Source organism: Poeciliopsis prolifica, unplaced genomic scaffold, assembly GCF_027474105.1.
Source record: "Poeciliopsis prolifica strain line A6 unplaced genomic scaffold, Auburn_PproV2 SCAFFOLD117, whole genome shotgun sequence".
NCBI lineage: Eukaryota > Metazoa > Chordata > Actinopteri > Cyprinodontiformes > Poeciliidae > Poeciliopsis > Poeciliopsis prolifica.
In genome coordinates, this window is record NW_026562492.1 from 155,262 (window position 1) to 173,268 (window position 18,007).

The 18,007-nt window shown below is 42.6% G+C and overlaps 1 protein-coding gene across 16 annotated transcripts in view; it reads left to right on the forward strand.

The window, feature by feature from the left end:
- LOC129354773 (pleckstrin homology domain-containing family A member 5-like) overlaps positions 1 to 18,007 on the forward strand; it is a 128,628-nt gene that overhangs the window by 33,913 nt on the left and 76,708 nt on the right. The window contains exon 4 of one of the 16 annotated variants that reach the window (XR_008605196.1): positions 463 to 510. The exons of 13 other annotated variants lie outside the window; for them this stretch is intronic. Coding sequence is in view for 2 of the 3 variants with exons in the window: in XM_055024281.1 (XP_054880256.1) it covers positions 7,140 to 7,146 (7 nt within the window). In the remaining variant the exon portion in view is untranslated. Of the gene's footprint in view, positions 1 to 70; positions 418 to 462; positions 511 to 7,139; positions 7,276 to 18,007 lie in introns of those variants that run through there. 2 more of the 16 variants (XM_055024281.1, XM_055024282.1) reach the window with 2 other exon arrangements.

Sequence of the window (18,007 nt, forward strand, 5' to 3'; positions counted from 1 at the left end):
TATCTAACAAATGTTCTCTCTGCTTTCTTTTCATGGCCTTCTGCTGGACATCTTCATCTTTCTTCCACAGGTAAGATTACTACTGTAATCAGTTTCATGTAAATTATGTTTGATATTGATTTCATGTCATGGGACAGGAACAGTTCTATTTTCTAAGATTGTTGATGGTCTTGAACATGGGTTTCCCACAGAAAGGTTTGTATCCAGTCTGAAGTGAACTTTATTAAGCTGTAATGGTTCATCAAATGATTAGAGTACATTAAATATAAAAATCCCTTGAAGCAAATGATCTGCCTTGAAATTTCACTAAATTGTTTTTACCATTTAGCACCATGTGTTACAGCCAGATTTTTTATTTTTTTTGCAACACTGACTTCTGCCAATAAGTTGTTGATGAATGCTAAGTGCTAATAGCATAACATACAAGTGACCAAGCGACATCTTTTCCCCGGACATGTCCAGGTTGTTGATGTTTTTCGGGGCATCCTTAAATGGACTGGCGCCGCTGTCTGCTGAACAGCTGGTTTGGAGAACAGTGGGTGTATGAATACAGGTGGAGCAGAGGCACAGCCTGCTAAGGCACATGCAGACAGACAGAACGCAGCGCTCCAGCACCGTAGCTGGAGCTTAGCTTCAGTGTAGCTTTGCAGACAAACCAGAAAATAATTTTCCCACCATCCCGGTTACAATAAATGAGTGACGGAACACATCCTGCAGCTGGCTGATGTTTCTGTGTATGTCGAAGGTGACAAAGATCTCTTCACATGGATGCAAAAGCGATCCATGTGAACAAAGCAAAGTGAGAGTCAATTAAATTGACTGAAGATGAACACAGAAACTAAAAACTGAATGTTTCTCTTTTTACCAGAGTCTTTGTGCAATTTTTGTTGAGAATGAAATTTAAAAAATGTTTTTTTTACATGTTGATTTTCTGAGCTATATAAAAGTAATTGTTAGGGTGGCACAGATAAAAAATTTGGGCCAGCGTTAATACTGCTGTTATCTGTTATGTTCGATTACTTGATTATTTGTCAGAGTTATTTATAGATTACTAGATTTACTAAAATCCTTATAACAGTCCTACTTGACCCCATGGACCACAGCGTGTGAAGTTCAAGTTGGATTGATGGTTTTCACTGTCAGTTTGGTCAGCCTTACTTGGAAATGTTTGTTTGTGTACATTTTGTTTTATATGATGTTGCAAATTAACAATTTTAATCAGATCTTTGTAAGAGAAAAATTCCACAGCATCACAGATCTTCCACCATCTTTGACAGTGACCATGAGTTTATTTACTATGTTAATTTGCTTCACACCAAACCAAATCTGGGGTATTTCTTTCCAGAAAGCCATCCCAGACTTAAAATCTCCAGTCAGAAATTGAGTCGAAGTGTAAGTTGCAATAAAAAACTGCCATGTTTTCGTTAGCCATGGAGAAAAGGTCTCTTTCCTTACTTTACTTTCAATAAGCAGTTATTAAATAAGATCTAAAAGCAAATGCTCTTTTAGCGGAATATTGTGAGTATTTTCAAATTTTTAAATGTTCTTGAATTCTTCATTTTGCTCTTGCAGCTCATCTTCTAGTGGTTCACTTTATAAGGCTGCAGTCTAATGTGAAACACAGGTTGAAATCTGAATCTGAAGGTTTACCTGTCAGCCTGTAAGTGATTTTTAAAACTCCAGCTTGAGACAATTCCAGTATTTTTTTCTGTCTGTATTACTCAATGTGGTTGTCAAATACTCTGCTATGCTGATTATGCATCAGTCAGTTAAGAGCAATCATGTCAACATCATCTGCACACAGAAAACAGGAGGAGGGCATTCTCTTTCCCTCCAGACAGAATGCTAAATCAGGCTAAATCAGACAAGCTCAGACGCCCCCTCATTAACCGGGTCTCCCCATGGCTTGTTGCTCAGAATTAGTTCTCAGTACCAGAGGAGCACCAGTTTGGTGAATGCACCAGTGTGACTGCAATAAAGTCATGTCAGTTAAACCAGCAGGATGTTTCTGGCCTAAGAAGACGCAGACCCCTCCTCCTCCCTTTTCATTGGCTGTAGAGGCTCGTGACTTTACACAGAGCACACAAGGACAAGAACAAAGACAAGGACGAGCTTAATCTGTTTTCAGTGTGAACATCAGTTTAGTAGAAATGGTACCTTAAGAAGAGTGTGTGTGGGTGTGTGAATGTGCTTGTATGTCTCCAGCTGTCTAGCTGAATCTATTTCGTGAACTAATTTTAAGCCTTTGGTTATGAGTAAGCACAGGGCTCACTGTTCCTCCCTGTCATTGGAGGGACTCATCAGGTTCTTTAGTCAAATATTTGAATCCAGTTTTTTCACCAAACTGTTTGACATAGCTTCTGGGAAACATTGATGTTTAATTTGGAGACCACATAGAAATGTCGAACAGCAGTTTGTTGACAGTAATAGTAATTTGTCTTTATGTGAGATTTTGTGATCCACTCACGTCTCCCTGTACTTGTGTTAAAGATTCATTTGATAAGAGCAGGAAACACTCAGGGCTTATTTCTTCTCTTCTTTATTTCTCTGCTTTAGTTTAGTTATCATTGTTTGCATACAGTCGGTATTGTCTCTGCGGTAGCTCAGTCGGGGTCGCTCTGTCCCTGAATGATAATTGGTTTCCTCCGTTCCCTGTTGTCTGAGACATTCACTGAGCACATTGTCTGTTGAGGCTTTGTCCCTGATGTATTTATGGATCTTAGTTGTTTCGTCCTGGACAGTGGTTCTCACACTCACTAGTCCTCTGCCTCCTTCCTTGCGGCTCGTGTACAGTCTCAGGGTGCTGGATTTGGGATGGAAACCTCCATGCACTCCTCCTTGGGCTGCCACCTTATCGTGGTGGAGGGGTTTGAGTGCCCCAATGATCCCAAGACGTATGCTGTCTGGGGCTTCATGCCCCTGGTAGGGTCACCCAAGGCAGACAGGTCTTAGGTGAGGGACCAGACAAAGTGCAGCCCGAAGAGCCTAATGATGAATGGCAACTTTGTATCATGTGTTTCCTCACCCGGACGCAGGTCACCGGTGACCTGCCAGGCATGGAGGTGGGGCACGTTGGCGAGCGCCTGGTGGCCGGGTTTTTACCCATGGAGCCCGGTTGGGCCCAGCCTGAAGAGGAAACATGGGTCCCTCCTCCCATGGATCCATCACCTATGAGAGGGGCCAAATGGGTGGGGCGCAGTTTGTGATGGGTGGTGGCCGAGAGAGGGGGCCCTGGCGGTCTGATCCTCGGTTGCAGAAGCTGGCTCTTGGGACGTTGAATGTCACCTCTCTGGTGGAGAAGGAGCCAGAGCTGTTGTGTGAAGTTGAGAGGTTCCGGCTACAAATAGTCGGTCTCGCCTCGACGCATGGCTCTGGTTCTGGAACCAGTCTCCTTGAGAGGGGCTGGATGTACTTCCACTCTGGAGTTGCTCACAGTGAGAGGCGTCGGGCAGGAGTGGGCATACTTGTTGCTCCCATCTCGGGGCTTGTACATTGGGGTAAACCCTGGTGAACGAGACGGTAGCCTCCCTCCGCCTACAGGTGGGGGGATGGGTTCTGACTGTTGTTTGTGCTTACAGGCCGAACGACAGTTCAGCCTACCCACCCTTCTTGGAGTCTTTAGAGGGGGTACTGGAGCGTGCCCCTCCTGGGGACTCCCTCGTTCTGCTGGGGGACTTCAACGCTCACGTGGGCAATGACAGTGAGACCTGGAGGGGCGTGGTTGGGAGGAACGCTCCCTCTGATCTGAACTTGAGTCGTGTTCTGTTGCTGAACTTCTGTGCTCGTCACGGATTGTCCATAACGAACACCATGTTCAGGCATAAGGGTGTCCGTATGTGCACTTGGCACCAGGACACCCTAGTCCACAGTTCGATGATCGATTTTGTTATTGTTTCATCAGATCTGCGGCCGTATGTCTTGGACACTCAGGTGAAGAGAGGTGCGGAGTTGTCCACTGACCACTACCTGGTGGTGAGTTGGCTCCGGTGGTGGGGGAGGATGCCGGTCAGACCTGGCAGGACCAAACGTGTTGTAAGGGTCTGCTGGGAACATCTGGCAGAATCCCATCTCCGGCAGAGCTTTGAACACATCCCGGGCGATGTGGGGGACATTGAGTCTGAGTGGGCCATGTTCCGTACCTCCATTGTTGAGGCGGCTAACTGGAGCTGTGGCCGCAAGGTTGTCAGTGCCTGTCGTGGTGGCATCCCTAGAACCTGTTGGTGAAAACTTTCGGTGAGGGATACCATCAGGCTGAAGAAGGAGTCCTATCGGGCCTGTTTGGCCTGTGGGACTCCGGAAGCAGCTGATGGGTACCAGCAGGCAAAGCGGCGTGCGGCTCGGGTGGTTGCTGAGGCAAAAACGTGGGCATGGGAGGAGTTCGGAGAGGCCATGGAGAAAGACTTCTGCATGGCTTCGAGGCGATTCTGGTCCACCATCCGGCGTCTCAGGAGGGGGAAGCGGTGTAGAACCAACACTGTTTACAGTGGGGGTGGTGTGCTGCTGACCTTGACTCGGGACGTTGTGGGCCGGTGGGCGGAATACTTCAAAGACCTCCTCAATCCCACCGACATGCCTTCCATCGAAGAAGCTGAGCCTGGGGACTCTGGGTTGGGCTCCCCAATCTCTGGGGACGAGGTCTCTGGGGACGAGGTTAAAAAGCTCCTCGGTGGAAGGGCCCCGGGGGTGGATGGGATTCGCCCGGAGTTTCTTAAGGCTCTGGATGTTGTTGGGTTGTGTTGGTCAGCTCGACTCTACAGTATCGCATGGTCTTCGGGGGCAGTTCCCCTGGATTGGCAGACTGGGGTTGTGGTCCCCCTGTTTAAAAAGGGAGATCGGAGGGTGTGCTCCAATTATAGATGGATCACACTCTTAAGCCTCCCTGGCAAGGTCTATTCGGGGGTCCTGGAGAGGAGGGTCCGTCGGATAGTCGAACCTCGGATTTTGGAAGAGCAGTGTGGTTTTCGTCCTGGTGGTGGAACACTGGACCAGCTCTACACCCTCAGCAAGATCCTGGAGGGTGCATGGGAATTCACCCAACCAGTCCACATGTGTTTTGTGGACTTGGAGAAGGCATTCGACTGTGTCCCTCGGGGTGCCCTGTGGGGGGTTCTCAAGGAGTATGGGGTACCGGGCCCTTTGATACAGGCAAGAAGCCGGGCTCATTTCTGGTGAGGATTGGACTCCTGTAGGGCTGCCCTTTGTCACCGATTCTGTTCATTTCTTTTATGGACAGAATTTCTAGGCGCAGCCAAGCTGTTGAGGGGATCCGTTTTGGTGGCCTTAGGATTGCATCTCTGCTTTTTGCAGATGATGTGGTCCTATTGGCTTCATCGGGACGTGATCTGCAGCTCTCGCTGTAGCGGTTCGCAGCCGAGTGTGAAGCGGCCGGGATGAGGATCAGTGCCTCCAAGTCCGAGGCCATGGTGTTAAGTCGGAAAAGGGTAGAGTGCCTTCCCCGGGTCGAGGGAGATGTCCTGCCCCAAGTGGAGGAGTTCAAGAATCTCAGGATCTTGGTCACGAATGAGGGAAGAAGGGAGCGGGAGATCGACAGGCGGATTGGTGCAGCGTCCGCTGTGAAGCGGGTGCTGTACCGGTCCGTCGTGGTGAAGAGAGAGCTGAGTCAAAAAGCGAAGCTCTCGATTTACCGGTCGATCTACGTTCCTACCCTCATCTATGGTCATGAGCTTTGGGTAATGACTGAAAGAACAAGATCGCGGATACAGGCGGCCGAAATGGGTTTCCTCCGTAGGTCATCCAGGAGGGACTCAGAGTAGAGCTGCTGCTCCTCCACATCGAGAGGAGCCAGTTGAGGTGGCTCGGATATCTGGTCAGGATGCCTCCTGGACGCCTCCCTGGTGAGGTGTTTCGGGCACGTTCCACCGGGAGGAGGCCCCGGGGAAGACCCAGGACATGCTGGAGGGACTCTATCTATCTATCTATCTATCTATCTATCTATCTATCTATCTATCTATCTATCTATCTATCTATCTATCTATCTATCTATCTATCTATCTATCTATCTATCTATCTATCTATCTATCTATCTATCTATCTATCTATCTATCTATCTATCTATCTATCTATCTATCTATCTATCTATCTATCTATCTATCTATCTATCTATCTATCTATCTATCTATATATAGATTATATCTATATATCTATATAGATATATCTATATATCTATATATAGATATATATATAATATTGTATTTCATATGTCATATCCTTCCCTGACTTTGCTCCACTGTCAGTGGACTTGGTCCCTTCTGTTATCCTCTGGCTGATGTCACTGCTCTCAGTCTTTAAGTCTTAATCAAAGCTCAAGTGTCTGGTTAGACTTGCAGCCATACATGGACCGAGACAGCAGCAGGGTGAGCAGTACAGACCACCGCTCCCCAGCTGACATGAAACCTGACCATATCCAATTATCCATAATAAGTCTAAAACTAGCAGCATTGCTGCTAATTCAACCATCCACAGGTTAATCAAACACATAACTACTGAAGAATTTAGCAAAGCAACACACAACATGTCAGTGTTGCTCTTACCACAGAAATACAAAGGCACAGCTACTGCGGCAGTTTCACCCAAGCTTAAATAAGGCTGATTCCCGGTAGGTGAGCTAAATAAGAGATTGAGCAGCACACTGACTGAACTGTGACTGGTGTCTGCAACATAACCAAGAGGTGTGGTTTTGATGCTTTACTGATCGCCATGCTGTTTTAATGTGACAAAGTTCTTTTAAATTGATCTGCTTTGAAAAATAATGGATTGACTGATTATGATGTGTGTTTCATACAATCAGTACTTCTGCCTGTAAAATGTGATAATTGCCCTAAAACATGTAGCTCAGGCTGGAAACACCTTCTTTTTGGGATAAAAATGGAGGAGCTGGAGTCCACTAAAAGGACAACCTACTGTTTGAGCTTTTCCTCTCATTTCCATATCTGCAAATAGATCAAAAGGACTGAAGTGAGTTGAAATGTCAGGCGGTTGGTTTCTGAGAGAAAGAACTTTTTCATCCGGTTATTTTACATTTTGTTCAGCTGGTTTGTGAACTACTAACCATCATAGTTTTCTCCAGCAGTGTATCTCTCTTGTATGGTGGCCCTGAGGATTGTTTTCGGTCTTTTCAGTGAGTAGAAGAAGAGCACCTGTTGTCTGTGACTATGAGGCTCAGCACTGCCCCCTATCAGTGAGGCATGGGACTTTCTGTTTCACCCTCCACATTTTCACTGCACATTTATGGCTGATCAGAAAAAATAAATATGTCACATACACCTCTCCTAACTGCACAGTGGTGTTTCTGTTTACACTGAGGTTTTCATCTCTGGTGGTGGTCTTTTTGGGAAAGAGGTCACACACTTTGCCCCTCACCACTCAGTGGTTTAAATCCTGCTCTTTCTAACAGACACATGGGCTCACACAGATCTGTCTTATCAGACCTTTGGCTGAAATCCTAGAGATAATTACAGGAAAGAGCTCTTTTCCTCAGAATGCTGATTACACTCCCTCTTCCTCTACTGGAAGTCAACAGTGACTCTTGGATGTATAGGTAATCACACATGTGCATGTTACCATAGCAACATGGAGGAAAAGGTGGTTTGAGTGAGTCATCCAACTGAAAGAATGATGTGGATACTTGACATGTGGGAGAAAAAAAACTTCTCCTGGGTGTAAAATGTTTTCCCGTGATTTAGTATTGCATGAAAATAGATTTATATTGTTAGATTATCAATAGAGTATCATGAAAGTTTTGCAACATGTAAAATATGTGAAAATGTCACTCTCCAGCTGAAGCTTGACAAATGCTAGCAATGATAGGGTAAGTTCTCACACCCGGTGAACTTTTCCCCAGTTTGTCTCGTTGCAGTTTTCAGGGTTTTATTGAGATTTTATGTGACAGACCAACACAAAGCATATTTGTGAAAGGGAAGGAAATTATATGCCCTTCCATATGTTCCTTATCTATTGAGTGGCAGCTCTTGTAGTCTAAAATGTGATCTCACAGAAAGTGTTTTGCCAAAATTAAAGTTTTTGTTTTTATGCAATTTGTGACAGGAAACATAACGCTGCACATCACCAATCACCCTAACCTCTATACAACATGATGATGGCATCATAATGCCTCTTTTCTGAAAGGCACCCAGAAGTTATGTTTGGATCCTGAGTTGTTTTTAGCTTTGCTTAGTATTTTGTGTTCCTCGGTCTCTTTCTTTGATCAGTATTTTTTATTTTTACTTTAGTTCAGACCTTCTTAGTGATTCTAGTTTATTTCTTGTCTCTTATTATTCGTTGTTACTCTAGTTTAATTATGTTTAGACATTTGAGTCCACGTTTAAAACAACAACCATGATAAGTTGGAGTGTTTGAGAAGATAGATGGAGCTAAATGCAGGACAACACTGGAAGAAAACACGTTAGAGGCTCTAGATGACGTGACACAGGAGTGGCGGTTCAAAACATAAACCCTACTGAGAAGATTTTATAAGACTTAACAACAGATGTTCTCTTCAACTGTGCATGTCTTTGTTAGTTTTACATCAAGATTGATGTCCAGTGGAGCTTTTTCCCTTAAAGTGTACATTTACACTTTAATGTGAGCTAGTGGAACCGGCTGCAGCCGGTTCCACTAGCTCACATCGTACTGGGCTGAACATTGAAATAAGTGAGACAAACCTCCTGGTCTCCCATTCCTAAATAATTTTATTTCATAAAAAAGTTGTGGCTTGCCTTTTTTTAATGAATGACAGATCAATGATTTTATTTGTATTTTGCTCTGTTCTGGTTGTCAGAGACTCGAGAGTTAATATTCAGAAATTTCAAAAAGGTTTTTTGAACTGAGCTCAAAAGGAAGCTTATCCAATGACTCGAGCATTCTTAACATTTATTCTGAATTGATCAGCTGCTTTTAAAAGGAAACATTTCCTTTTATTATTTGTTGAAGTGGGTTGTGTATTAAAAATGTACACTTTAAGGGAAAAAGCCCCACTGGACTCCAGAGGAATTTCTGCCACTGGCCTTCAGCTAGTTAAGCTTTTAGTGTGTTGCATAAGAGAAACAAGTGGAGATGAACAGCTTCATCTCAATTGGAGTGGAATCAGTTAGTAAATTACTGCAATGCCTCGGTGGTCACAATCACCAAGCTGCATAATTTGTGTTTATTTGGAAATCCAAGAGAAGGTCCCAGTTTAGTTCAAAGCAAGAATATAACATCATAATAAACTCATCTTAATACCACAGAGGTAATGTAAACATGTAATGTTTTTTTAAGCCAAAGTATAACTTGTTCCACTGCCTTCCTTGTGTTTATGAATTCCTGTCATTTCCATTCCAAAAAAATGATCTGTATTATATGTAGCAAAGGACATGTTTATTTATGAATTTTTTTATGTCGAGGTATTTGACTTTTGCATTATTTGTGTTTGTAAAGGCAACAGGTGGATAAGAAATCACACAACAAACCTCTGAAAAATGCACAGCATATAATGTAGGTTTTTCCTGGCATTTAAAGTTTCACAGGTTTTTTTTTAAATCAAAGTGATATTAAACATGCAAAACAAAACTACTTTTTTGTCTCAGTAAAATTGCATCACAAAATAAAACACAGAAGCAACCAATAAAAAGATACCATCATAAATCTTTCATATACCTTATTATTCTTTCATGCAAACCTACTGATAATATTTTGCTACTAGAACTTGGACACCATCAGGAGTCGGGCGGAGTCCTCTTTTTTTTTTTTTACTTTATTTTTATCATTTTAGTAGTTTTCCAAGAACACATACAGACATTGAACAGTTAGACCTCCCTCTAACAACTAGTTTGACAGAAAGTAGTTGAGTGACACTCAACCAAAACAAAAAAAGAAAATCTCCAGGTGAGAATTTTTTTTGATTTGAGTCCATTTTCATAGTAATTCTGTTGAATAAATGTAGCTTTTTTCTCAATCTGGTCTACGTATAAACAGTTTAGAGCTTGTCTTGTTTCTCCTATCTGTAATAGGGTGTGGTCATTGTTATTTTCCATGTGCTGTATTTCTAAAGATTTTAATTTGATAGTGAGATCTTTTAAATGTTTTTCTTTTTTCTTATTGGAGGACCACATAATTAACTTCCCTCTCAGAACAGTTTCTTCTGCGTTCCATAAAATACAGGGAGAAATATTCTCTGTAGTCTTTAAATTCTCTTTCGACGAAGCTCTCAAATTTAGTGTCATTTAATAAACTATTATTAAACCTCCACACGGTTTCTTTGCGATCATTATCCAGATGAAGTATCATATACACCCCTGCATGATCCGATATATCTCTCACCTCTGTCACAATTTATTATTCTGTGTTTATCAACATTTTGTATAAAAAATAATCTAATCTTTAATGCATGTGATGAGCGTAAGAGAAAAATGAGTATTTTTTATCCCGAGGGTGTAAATTCCTCCATACATCCACCAACACTAATTCTTTAAGCATTTTTTTAATATATATTGCTTCTGTCTGAACCTTTGTAGTTTTGCCAGATGAGTCCAGAATAGGGTTTAGGTGAACATTCCAGTCTCCCCCACATGTCAATATCCCTCATATTTCTGTTGCAATCATGCCAAAAATCTTCCTAATGAGTTGTTTATTATTTCCGGGTAGTCTGTAGACATTCAGTAAGTTGACTTCTTTATGGTCTATGCATCCTTTGACCAGTATATACTGTCCTTCTTTGTCTTCAATTTGTGAGGAGAACTGAAAATTCAGCCTATTAGACATTAAAATCGCTATTTCTCTGGAGCTGCTTTTTATATATATGAAGAAAAATACACATTTTTAAACCCCATTTTACACAGTTTTTTATGCTCAGCAGTAGAAAGATATTTATTGCCAAAAGATTATATCTTGCTATTCTTGTTTCATCTTTGTAAGAGCCTTGCTTCTTTTAATAGGATTATGTAAGCCGTTAACATTAAGAGTAATTACCTGATACTGTTGTTTAACACACAAATAATGAATACCTATTGTGCTCTGGTGAACAAGGGGGTTTTACAAAACAACAAAAAACACATAACATACATGACTTCAAGAGTGAAGTACCAGTCCACCTTCAGAGTAGTAAGGAGAGTCCCTAGAATCCCAGGGGGCTCCTCTCAGTGCTCCCCCTCATTTCTCGTCCATCATGGCAGCGCCCTTGGAGAAAGCATGTCTGTTCCCAGATCTACGGTCGTCTGTAATACTCGTACTTTACAGAGAAATTCACCAGAGGGTTACGGAGTGTTGTCGTTGCGCCTGAAGGCCTTGGGTTTTTCCTGGATGTGTTTCACTCGCGTTTCCCGGTTCCACCGCTGGGTTCCGCTCGCTCCTTCCCGGGAGAAGGCTCTCGGTTTGGGTTTTGGGGCGTCCTCCATTGGTTTGTCCATTGCTTCCAACATGTTCCTCTTCCTCATGTCATCAGACGTGTCCTGCGCACTGTTGTAAATCATAGGGCCATTCTCATAAAACGCACAAAGTCTGGATGGGTACATGGTCTGGAAGCGAAGTCTCTTCTCTTTTAAGATCTTCCTGATGGGGTTGTATGCTTTACGTTTAGCGAGGATATCACTGGGGAAGTCTTGTCCAAAGAACACCCGCTTTCCTCTCAGCTGTATCACTTTCTTACCCCATGCAGAACGAAGCACAAGTTTCTTTGTGGTATATTCCAGAAAATGTTTCACGATGGATCTGGGGTTGGAGCCGGGCGGCGGTTTGGGCCTGAGTGACCGGTGGCAGCGCTGTATGCCCAGCATGATGTCCATGGGGGAGAGTTCAGTTTTTATAAAATTTTCTATGAATTTCTGCAAGTTATCCCTTTCTTCTCCCTCTGTGACCCTATGGATACAAATGTTATTTCTTTGTGAACGGGCTTCTTTGTAGGTCTTCTTGTAGCTGAACCGCATGACTCAGTATGTCTTTGACGTCCATGTTGAATTCTTCCACCTCGGTTATTCGCTGCTCGGCCTCCTCAACTCTGTTCATTACGTCTTTCAGGTCTGCAACAATGTTGTCCAGCCGTTTCCCCATCTCTTTTCTATATTCAGACATTTTCTGTTTTATGAGTCCTGACTGGTCAGTGATTTGTTTTTAGAGGTTCATCTGAACTTCTTTCAGCTCTGTAAGGATGTTAGCCCCCATGGCTTCCATAGCTTTGTCTGCTGCTAGCTTAGTATCTTCAGAGAACTCTATTTATAAAACAACAGTTTCTTTTGCTTTTTCTGGCTGAATTCCTCTTGTTACTCCCTGACATGACATATAAATATTAAGAACCATCACTGATATCAGGGCTGCTGCTTACACTTGTTACATTCTCTGCTTCCATAAAATACAGTATTTCATAAAGTCAGCTGCAGTGAAACTTACAACAAAAACAAATTTGACAATTGATCGAATGTGCCAAATTTGTAAAGTGCTGAATGATTAACGGAGGCACCTGCTTGATTCAATCTGCAGTCTGTGTCTGCACCAGAGTGCAGCATGGTCGGCCATTGTGCTGAAATAGTCTCTCATTATTATAGATGTGCGATGAAATTTGTGTCATTTTGTTCTCAACCTTATTTCTTAGATGTTTATGTGAAAAATAGTCCCAACTCAGCTTCTAGAAGCAGTTTTTTCAGGATTGATAGTATTGAAGAACAACTGACCAAAGCAGCTAGGAAGTATGCATTGTTGGACTAAAACACTGAACTCCTCCTCCACAGCTTTGGTCGAACAAACATCCCACCGATGCTTTCTGGGTTTTTTTCTCCAGATAAGATGGGAAAGAAAAAGAGATGTTGCAGCTCATCAGTCATCGATTTCGCTTCCTCTGAATTTATGAACTCAAAACAGTCACTCCCCTCTGCTGTTGCAAACCACACACGTGACCAAACACCAGGTGGGTTTTACAGGAGGTTGGCTCGATGTGGACCTTGCAGGGTGTGTGCAAAAACGACAGTCCTGAAACAACGTGAGTGCACGGCCCGCTAGGCCCGCTGGTCTGGGTTTATGTTGACAGCTGGAAGAATTCAGATCAGACTCAAAAGTCATTATTGCAAACAAAAACTGATCAATTAAAAAATTTCTGTCAATTCATGAAGAGCAGAGATATCTGAACCTCATGGCTTTACTGGTGAGATATCTGAACTATACTGCCTGCTCTGGTCAAGTGACAACAGAGGAAAAGCGGCAGACTTTCACAAAGTCCACTTGTAATTTCTTTTGCTGATGGTGTCGATTCCTAAATGATGCTTATAAATGTCTGTAAGCCTTTCTGTTAGAGTGCAGAATTTGGGGATTTAAATGAATCTCTGTTGCTGGTTCACTAAGCTGTGCAGCTCACTGTTGGCTGCCAGCTGCACCATTTATTGCTGGCAAGAAAAAGCATACTGTTTATTGCCAGGGTTGTGATTTTTGCTGTGCAGCAAAACCCTTGGATGTAACACAATATCAACAGGAAGATGGAGCATGAAAGAAGAGACGACTCCTTTACAGAGGTGTTATCGTGATGCACCAACACTACAATGGCTTACAAGTCATTTCATTCTTAATAAGAATCATGCAATTCCCTCTGAAGCCTCCAGCAAGAGCACCTTGCAAATTGCTTAGTTTGAATGAAAGCTGGCATGGCCGATTCGCCCCACGTAAACTTCAGAGTTGCACACAGACACCACAGCCAACATGCAGGGAGCTGACGGTGGGATAGGGTGTGCCCTGCCTCACGCCCATGTCATCACAGAAAGTATAAACCTGTCTTTGTGTTAAAAAAAACCTATTTACAGTAAAACCTGACAACCTGCCATGCTTATAATATACAAGGGAAACCCTGATTAGGATAACTGGCATTCTCATTCTTGCACCTACTCTAATGTTGGGGCACAAATAATAGAACAGGGAAACTGCTTTACGTCAGAAAGATGCTACATATATATAGCAGAACCAATGTCACCAGTAAGAGCAGAGATGTGGAGCTGTGTATGCATCTACACATAACCTTGTGATAGACAATCACTGCTCCCGTCATCTAGAGTCATCATTATGTAGGCCGTACTATCTGCCAAGAGAGACACCTGCAGCCGTCTTGACGACTATTTAGATTGCTCCAAATCCCAACATCAGCTTAGCATTGGCTCATCTCTACCAAACCAGCACTAAACAGTAGAAAAAGCCTTAGAATCCACTTTAATTATTTTTAACAAAGTTAAAAATAATTTTAACTTTGTATAGTATTCTGACTGCAGACAGGGGACGTAAAATATTATCAACTTCAGTGAACATTTTGCCTGTAAATGTTACAGACAAAATGTCTGTAAGCTTCAGTGATGTGGTTGAAGTAGGAAGGATGAGAACAATAAAAATTTGATGATAATAGCAAACAAATATAATCCATGGAGACACTACTACTTCCAGAAGTTAAAGGATCGACTGGGAACATCTGGTGGCAGCTTCAGGAGTCCATATATGAGTCCATAAGTCAGAGCTACTTTAGCCACATAAAACCACACCACCAGGTAGGCAAGTGATGTTGATGCTCCTTACAAAGAATTCATTCCCAGTATGTACTCTTTCCAGTAGAGGCTTTTAACTGTGCAGATTGCAGAGTTTATGAGAAGAAACATGTTTAAAGAATGGGCAACATATCAGAAAAGCATGATATGACTGAGATGCAGAGAGATGATCTTTTTCTCATTCAACTCTTTGTCACTTCAAGACTGAAATGATCGCATTCCAGTTGGAATGAATCATGTGCTTTAGAAGGAATCACAAGGAAAAACTATCCCTTTAAACTTTCAACAGAAATCAAAGATTACTGAGTTTTGTCTGACTTGTGTTTCCTTCCTGCAGCTCCCCGGCCTCTGGTCTCCCCCACGCTCCTCCTCACACTAATCACAGTGATCTGGAGGAAGGCTGGGTGGAGCCTTTGGCTGATTCGGTTGCTGGTGGCGCTTGGTGCCTGAGTGCAGCGGATCAGGGCCTGCTTTGATCCCACGGCTCTCCTGGGAAATGTTCAGTGCTGTTCGACCCTCTTTTCCCTCATTTTAATTATGAACTCACAATGGATTCTGTACACTTTGCTGAAACACATCAGACTCTCACAGGCAAAGAAAAATGTGCCCCCTCCCCTGTTTCCCTCCTGTAAATATGTTGAGCCCTCTCTGTGACCTTTGGAGCTTTGGAACTGAAGGCTTCCAGCTGGATGGATGACTGCTCCTGGTCTGGTTCTCATCTTGGTTTGTTCTAATCTTTTCAGAAAGATCTGCCATTCTAATTTCTTGAGCAAATTATGAAGTTTATTTTACATTTGGGCAAACATAGTCCCAAAGCAACCTTACCACAGGACCAGCAGTTCTGGCAGTGGCTACAGTGAAATGAGACCTGCTAGTTTGAAGAATGTCTGACATTTAGTTGCTACTAGTCCTGCTTTCCTTGTAATACTTTTTCGTGGAAATAGTGGAAGCAGTTGAGCTTCTCTTGGAGGCTGGTTTAGAAGAAAAAAGTTGGGGATAAAGTGCCGCAAAATCATCCTTTGTTTTCTGCATTGTTTTTTTGTCATCTGAAAGGTGTGGCATGCATCTGGCTGGAGGTTTCAGTGAAGATGAATCTCCAACCCAGCCTAAAGTCCTCTTTAACCTCTAACAGGTTTTCTTCCAGGATTGTTCTGGATTTAGCTCCACCCATCTTCCCATCAGCTCTAACTTTCCTGTTTCTGATATAGAAGAGCATCTCCACAGCATGATGCTGCCTCTACCAAAACATACTGTGCCTCTAGGCCAAGAAGTCCAAAAAGATGAATTCTCCCCTTACTCACCTTGTCAGCTGTAAGACAACAGAAGTCTATGAAGACAACAAGGTTGTTCTTTTTTCCTCACAGCTTTTCCATTTCAGCTTGTTGTTTTCATAAAGCTGAGGTCATATTAAAGTCATGTTGGTGGCTCTTTTTTATTATGTCTTGATAGGTGAAACACTAATGTCTTATTGAGTCAGTACATTGTGGTAAAAGTAACTTTTAAAGCTCAAATTTATTGGTTTTGAACTTCATTTCATCAGATCTGCAGGTAAAAGGATCTGGAACTTTTACTGCAGGGTTCTACATTTTGTTCTGCCAGGTGTTTGTTCCTTCCTCAGCAGGCTTTACTTGTAAAGGTAACCCTAACGCTAACCCTTAGAATTTGCCATATCAGAATATTAATCGCTCTGCTTTGACATTCCATGTATGTTATTATTTATAAGTCAGCGGTTAACGTTTTCATTGGCCACAAGAGGGAGACAAGGCTCTTCTCAACTGGAGAAGTTGTGTCACAGTGGGCTGTGACACGCTGACACCAGACAACAGCCACAAAATAAAGACAGCAGGCATTTTCATTCATGACATTTTCTTGTTTCTTGTTGGATATGTGACATCGGGGATCATCTATGTCTCTTTAAAATCTTAATGCTGAAGTGTGTATCTTTTATGCAGACTGTACAGTGTAGATCAGTAGTCCCCAGCTCTGGTCCTCTGGGCCCACTGACCTGCATGTTTTAAATGTCTCCCTACTCCAGCACAGCTGACTCAAATGATTACATTACCTCATTTGCTTGCCTCCAATTAATCCAGAAGCCTGTTATTTACTTATTCATTTAATCCAGGTGTGGAGCTGCAGGTAAACACTTAAAACATGCAGGACGGTGGGCCTGGAGGACATCTGGTATAGACGTTTCTACATTTCTCTGGACAGACACAGACTGGTTCCAGTTAATAATGTAATAATCAACATTTTATTTTCACTGCCTTAACTTTTGTTTCCTATTTAAATTAAAGCAGTTAGAGGGCTGGGTACTTCCTGAGTGTTCCTAACCCAGCAGTTGGACTGGTAGTTGCGGTGATTAGAGCTTGGTAGGGTGGGGGTGAAATAAGGTTTTATGGGTGTTGGTTGGAGAGGTTGATTGCACCAACCATGACTTACTCCTGTAGTCTTGGCTGGTCCATGGCATCTCTAGTCCTAGGCTGCTGGCCACGTTACTGATTTGACCTGAGTTCTCCTGCACCAGTATGATGTTCTGCAGTAGCTTCTGTCTGACATCACACATTTCTCAAGGGTCTCTAACCACAGTCTCTGTTCTGGTGATGAGTGCTGGATGAGCAGGCCCACCGAGGGGACTTTGTATCAGAGCTTTGGGATCTCCCCTCTCCTTCCTAACAGACACAGCACCATACAACAAAAGATGTAGGGTGTGAAACGATGTATAGTGGGTACTATACCTTCCTTCTGCATCCTGAGCCTTGATTTTATATAGACACACATAATGTTGAGGCTGGGGTTGTCAATAATTTGCTGTCAGCAAGCACCTTAACTTCAATCACTGCAAGACGGTTATAGCCACCAGCAAATCTGAAATATTGCTACCAGCCTAGCTGCCTGGTTGGTATGAGGCCAGGACAGGTTCTAAAGTTCTAAAGTTTTGTGGAAACTAATATTTTCTTTGAAGTTATTTTAATAACTCTTACTGAGTTTACAGCCATTATAGCACTAGTGGTGGTTTTAGGTTCCATAGTTCAGCTGAATATGGATTAGATTTATACACAGTGCATCACTGGCTCTGTTTGCTGGCAGTAATATTTGTTTTAGTTCCTCATAAAGTTCTGGATCTCCTGGAGCTTCTATGGCTATTTATATTTCATTTACCATTTTATTCTATACCTTTTTATATTGCTTATAGTAAAACAAAAAGAATAAACTGGTTGGCACATTCAGGATTTCAACATACAGCAGCACAAAAGCGCTCCATGTTAGAACTCCAGTAGATCTGTGAATAGTCACTTCGTAATCTCAGAATGTACTGTAAACATTGATACCCTTCTAATCTGCATACCTGTGCATATGCTTATATAATTACATGAGACTAAATAAAGAAGAAAAAAAACTTAATCAATGCCCAGAATGAAATGGAGCGTTTTTCCAAGAGCTTCAGTTCCCCTCACATACTTTACCTGAAATCCACAGAGAATTGCTAGAAGTGAACTTCATGCCTT